Source organism: Tachysurus vachellii, chromosome 3 (genome assembly GCF_030014155.1).
Source record: "Tachysurus vachellii isolate PV-2020 chromosome 3, HZAU_Pvac_v1, whole genome shotgun sequence".
NCBI classification, from domain to species: domain Eukaryota; kingdom Metazoa; phylum Chordata; class Actinopteri; order Siluriformes; family Bagridae; genus Tachysurus; species Tachysurus vachellii.
The window spans coordinates 5,434,664-5,440,084 of NC_083462.1; the positions used below are offsets into that span (position 1 = coordinate 5,434,664).

At 39.2% G+C, this 5,421-nt stretch overlaps 1 protein-coding gene across 1 annotated transcript in view; it reads right to left on the minus strand.

Annotated features, from left to right (window-relative positions):
- mtx1b (metaxin 1b) overlaps window positions 1-5,090 on the minus strand; it is a 12,042-nt gene extending 6,952 nt beyond the window's left edge. Inside the window, exons 1-2 of the mRNA XM_060865501.1 lie at window positions 4,989-5,090; window positions 435-504 (exon numbers count right to left, since the gene is read on the minus strand). Of these exons, the coding sequence (XP_060721484.1) occupies window positions 435-504; window positions 4,989-5,069 (151 nt within the window). The 5' untranslated portion in view covers window positions 5,070-5,090. The remainder of the gene's footprint in view (window positions 1-434; window positions 505-4,988) is intronic.
- Window positions 5,091-5,421: the final 331 nt, after the last annotated feature.

The window sequence follows — 5,421 nt, forward strand, 5'->3', positions numbered from 1 at the left end:
GTAAGCGATCGAGCATACAGGACACCTCCTCTCCGTCGGCTCGTATATTACACCTCCTTTAGCACATATTTTACACGTGAGCGCACTAAAGCTTTACCCACTTCAACTACAGACCAGCAGATGACCAGCAGATGACCAGCAGCCTCTGACACAGTGAAGTTTTCATAATGTCAACCATCTAAAAAGGAGAAACGAGGGGGGTGGGGGGTGGGGGTGGGGTGCAATTTTTTATGTCCTCCGATTTGGTCGTGTAAAACGGCAGCTTCACGCTCAGACGAGAACGACAACAGATGATCCACAGCACAGAGGAAAAAAGGACTTTTATTGGTGAAAAATATCTACATTGTAGAAAAAGTGGATGAAGAAACAAACAGAAAAAACGAGAAATCTTAACATATTTTCTGGGGGATGAAAGAATTTCAAAACATTCTCACCTGTTGGGCTTCTCCATGGGTTGGTAATCTTGTGAATTTTCAGTGGAGCACCTGCAAACTTGGCATAGGCCTGGAGAAGAAAACGACAGAAAAGTGTTTATGAAATAAAACAAGAAAATGGCTAGTTTAAGGTGTAAATCGAGAAAAAACAAGCTAGTTTAAGGCTTACGTTAAGTAAAAACAAGCTAGTTTAAAACAAGTAAAAAAAAAAACAAGCTAGTTTAAGACGTACGTTAAGTAAAAACAAGCTAGTTTAAGACGCAAGTTAAGTAAAAACAAGTTAGTTTAAAACATACGTTAAGTAAAAACAAGCTAGTTTAAGACGTACGTTAAGTAAAAACAAGCTAGTTTAAGACGTACGTTAAGTAAAAACAAGCTAGTTTAAGACGTACGTTAAGTAAAAACAAGCTAGTTTAAGACGTACGTTAAGTAAAAACAAGCTAGTTTAAGACGTACGTTAAGTAAAAACAAGCTAGTTTAAGACGTACGTTAAGTAAAAACAAGCTAGTTTAAGACGTACGTTAAGTAAAAACAAGCTAGTTTAAGACCTAAGTAAAAAAAAAAAAAAAAAAAGCTAGTTTAAGACGGAAGTCGAGAAAACAAGCTAGTTTAATACAAGAGTCTAGAAAGCAGCAAATATAAGAAATAAAAGAAGAAATAAACACCAGTCTTCCTAAAGTGACACCTCATAAGAATAAATAAACATCTTGTTGTCTCCAGCCTGTCCTTTATTTTTGTGAGATTAGAACACTGACGGTTCCTCCTGCTGAGATTCGGCCACTAAAGACGATGAACTTGAGAGCAGCTGCTCTTCGCTCATCTGCGCTGTGGTTTGAGGCTTTTTCTCTTCAACACTGAGGAAAGCCCTGAAATTGCAGGAAATCTCCCATATTGTGTTTTCCTCTCAGTTTACGGCACAGCAGCAGAGCCAGATTTCACACAGTAAGCAAAATAATGCGACTTTAAACGCTACATGATGTTTCTCCTCAGTGCAGAAGGACAGCGTTTACACACCCACATGAACATATGAATGTATTTAAAAATGAATAACTCATGTCTAGTTTGCGTTCTCACTTCAGCCGGTTTATTAAACAGTAGTTTTGTGCTTTTTTTTATATTATTAAAAAAACAAGCAAGGCAGTAAAGTAACGCTAGACAGTTTCTAGCTGCAGGTTGTTCACTCACTCACTCACTCACTCACTCACTCACTCACCTCACTCACCTCACCTCACTCACTCACCTCACTCACTCACCTCACTCACCTCACTCACTCACCTCACTCACCTCACTCACCTCACTCACCTCACTCACCTCACTCACTCACCTTCTACCGCTTATCTGAACTACCTCGGGTCACGGGGAGCCTGTGCCTATCTCAGGCGTCATCGGGCATCAAGGCAGGATACACCCTGGACGGAGTGCCAACCCATCGCAGGGCACACACACACACTCTCATTCACTCACGCAATCACACACTACGGACAATTTTCCAGAGATGCCAATCAACCTACCATGCATGTCTTTGGACTGGGGGAGGAAACCGGAGTACCCGGAGGAAACCCCCGAGGCACGTGGAGAACATGCAAACTCCACACACACACAAGGCGGAGGCGGGAATCGAACCCCCAACCCTGGAAGTGTGAGGCAAAAAAAACATGCTAACCATTAAGCCACCGTGTCCCGCAGCAGGTTGTTCAATGAAACAAAACTAGTTCATGTTTTCTTCTATATTCTCTTGAGAAATTATTTCTCGGTCCACACTACAATTCAGTATATATGCTGAGCTTCCTGACACATGCCTCCACACACACTGCTGAAGTTGCTGGAAAAAGCATGCACAAATCCAAAGAGGCTTTTTTTTTGTGGTTTTTTTAGTAAATGAAGCCGTGTTTTGTTAGAACGGTGCAGGATCAGTGTAATGCATACAGAGAAAAAGATTTGGATCTGACGGTTCAGAGACTGAAAACCAGACGGAAACCAGACATCTATTATCTGGAGCCAGTCCTGAAGCTCAGATGCGACTGGAAGTTTAGTCAAACAGGAAGTCAGCACTCTGTAACTAAATTAGGGTTCAAACCAGAGGTGGAAAAATATGATATGTACATTAAACAATCAGCCCAGAATCTCACTCATAAAGAAATGTCTGTGTACATTAATGTGTTTAATCCTTAGTTATCATCTGGTGAGATGTAGAATGTGCTATATACTGCTGTACATATGTGTTATTTATATTAGGAATACAGTCAGAACAGATACACAAGACTTACATATACACAAGAAACAAAACTAACAAAGATAAACAAAAAGCTACACAAACCAAGTTGACAAACACAATCAACAACAAAATGGGGCAAAGAATGAAAAATAAACAGAGAATAAAAGTAAACATAAGAAAAAGCAAACAGAAAACACTCAGTGGGGTTCAGTGGGCTATAGAGTGTGGAGGGAGGAGATGTTACACAGGTTATAGGACGTTAAACAGGCCAGGGTCATTTACACGGGTCAGGGGCTGTTTTACGGACCGGGGGATGTTACATGAAGCGTCTGGGGGGGTATTTTACATGGACTGGATGGGGGTGGGGTGGTGGCAGGGTCTGGTGGTGTTACTCGGACATGGAGGGGGACGTTACTCGGACATGGAGGGGGACGTTACTCGGACATGGAGGGGGACGTTACTCGGACATGGAGGGGGACGTTACTCGGACATGGAGGGGGAATTTTACACAGACTGGGGGGGTGTTACTTGGACATGGAGGGGGAATTTTACGCAGACATGGGCGAGATGTTACTTGGACATGGAGGGGGATGTTACGCAGGCTGGGGGGGGATGTTACGCAGACTTGGGGGGGATGTTACGCAGACTTGGGGGGGATGTTACGCAGACTTGGGGGGGATGTTACGCAGACTTGGGGGGGGATGTTGTTCCTCAGGACTCACAGTCACTCTCCACTCTCCTCACTAAACTCACACAGTTTAAAGTAAACACACTCGTATTATGAGCCACGAGTTTCAAATAAATCAACCATCTTGTGAAAATGTGAAACGATGGAACAAACAAAACAAAGGAAATAAATAAATGAGGGATGAGAGAAAAGAACAAAGGAATTTAGGAAGGAAAATACAAGCAGAACAAACAAAAGAAGAATGAAACAACAAAACAGGAAGGAAGGAAAAAACAAAGGAATGAAATAAGGAACAGAAGAAAGAAACAGGGGATGAAGGAGAAAGTGGGATGAAAGAAAAAATGAGTGAGGCGAAAGACGAATGATACAAGAACAAGCAAAGAAGTAAGGTGGAGGGAAGAAAGGAACAAAGGAATCAAGTAAAGGAAGAAAGACTGAAGACTTGGACAGATATTACAGTGTCTGCACTGAGAAAGTCTGTCATTATCACGGCTGTGAATAAACAATCTGACGTTATAATCGGTGTAAAGCTGCAGGTAAAGAAGCTCCTTTTGTTTTACAGTGTAATTAACAGCAACACGCTTAAGCTTGTTTTCACAGTAACCATGGCAACAAGGCAAAGCTTTCAACGTTAAGCCAGAAGGAGAGACATTTTCTACTGAAGCATGACCACATGACACAAAGTTACACTGCTCTAATGACTGGGGATTACAGAGAACCAAGATCACAGTGAATGGTGGAGAAAGGTTCCCAGTTCATCTACATATTATATATTTTATATATATATAGCAGGTGTGAAAAAATGCTGTAAACAAAGAATGCTTTCAGAAATATAAATAATGAGTGTTTATTTTTGTCAATTTACAAAATGCAAAGTGAGTAAACAAAAGAAAAATCTAAATCAAATCAATATTTGGTGTTACTACCTTTTGACTTCAAACCAGTATGAAGTGATGGCACGACCCCCACAGAGCCCTGATCTCAACATCATCAAGTGTGTCTGGGATCACATGAAGAGACAGAAGGATGTGAGAAAGCCGACATCCACAGAAGATCTGTAGTTAGTTCTCCAAGATGTTTGGAACAACCTACCAGCCGAGTTCCTTCAAAAACCGTGTGTAAGTGTACCTAGAAGAATTGCTGCTGTTTTGAAGGCAAAGGGCGGTCACAACAAATATTGATTTGATTTAGATTTCTCTTTTGTTCATTCACTGCATTTTGTTCATTTATGAAAATAAATGTTTAACACTTCCATTTTTGAAAGCATTCTTTGTTTACAGCATTTTTTCACACCTGCCCAAAACTTTTGCACAGTCCTGTACATACATTATATATATAATAATATAGAAACATTAGTATGTAGATGCTTCTTAGACACAGAGTGTTTATTACAGGTCTCTAGTCACGTGTACTTACAGAAATCTTCATTTTAAATGGCTGCAAACTGGAAATAAATTAAGATAAAGTGAATTAGGATTTAAATGCTAGATATCTTATAATAATCGTATCTGTCTTGTTTGAGTTTGGAGCCCAGGTCACTTTATGCTTACACCGGAAATACACATCTAAATGTGTGTTTTTTAATAAGACACCTGAAATGCAGCACAAACCAGGCACCGGATAATTATTTTAATCCGGGAATTTTTCTTACCAGCACAATTAAACAATCCACATCGACCGAGGGTAAGCCATAGTCGCCTTTCCAACAGTACAACTCCATGGGAGCAGCCATTTTGGAATGACTCGCAACCTTTCACCCGGAAGCACTTTGATTCTGCAACGAGAATTTTGTAGTTATTATTATTATTATTATTATTATTATTATTATTATTATTATTATTATTATTATTAGGGTTCAAGCGCGAAGCGCTGGAAATCTATTGTTTTTGTTATGATTTTTATTATTATTATTATTGTTATTGTTGTTATTATTATTATTATTATTATTATTATTATTATTACTCTATACATTCGATAATATTCATTGTATTACGTATATATATATATATATATATATATATATATATATATATATATATATATATATATATATATATATGTCTCCCCACTAATTCTCTTTACTT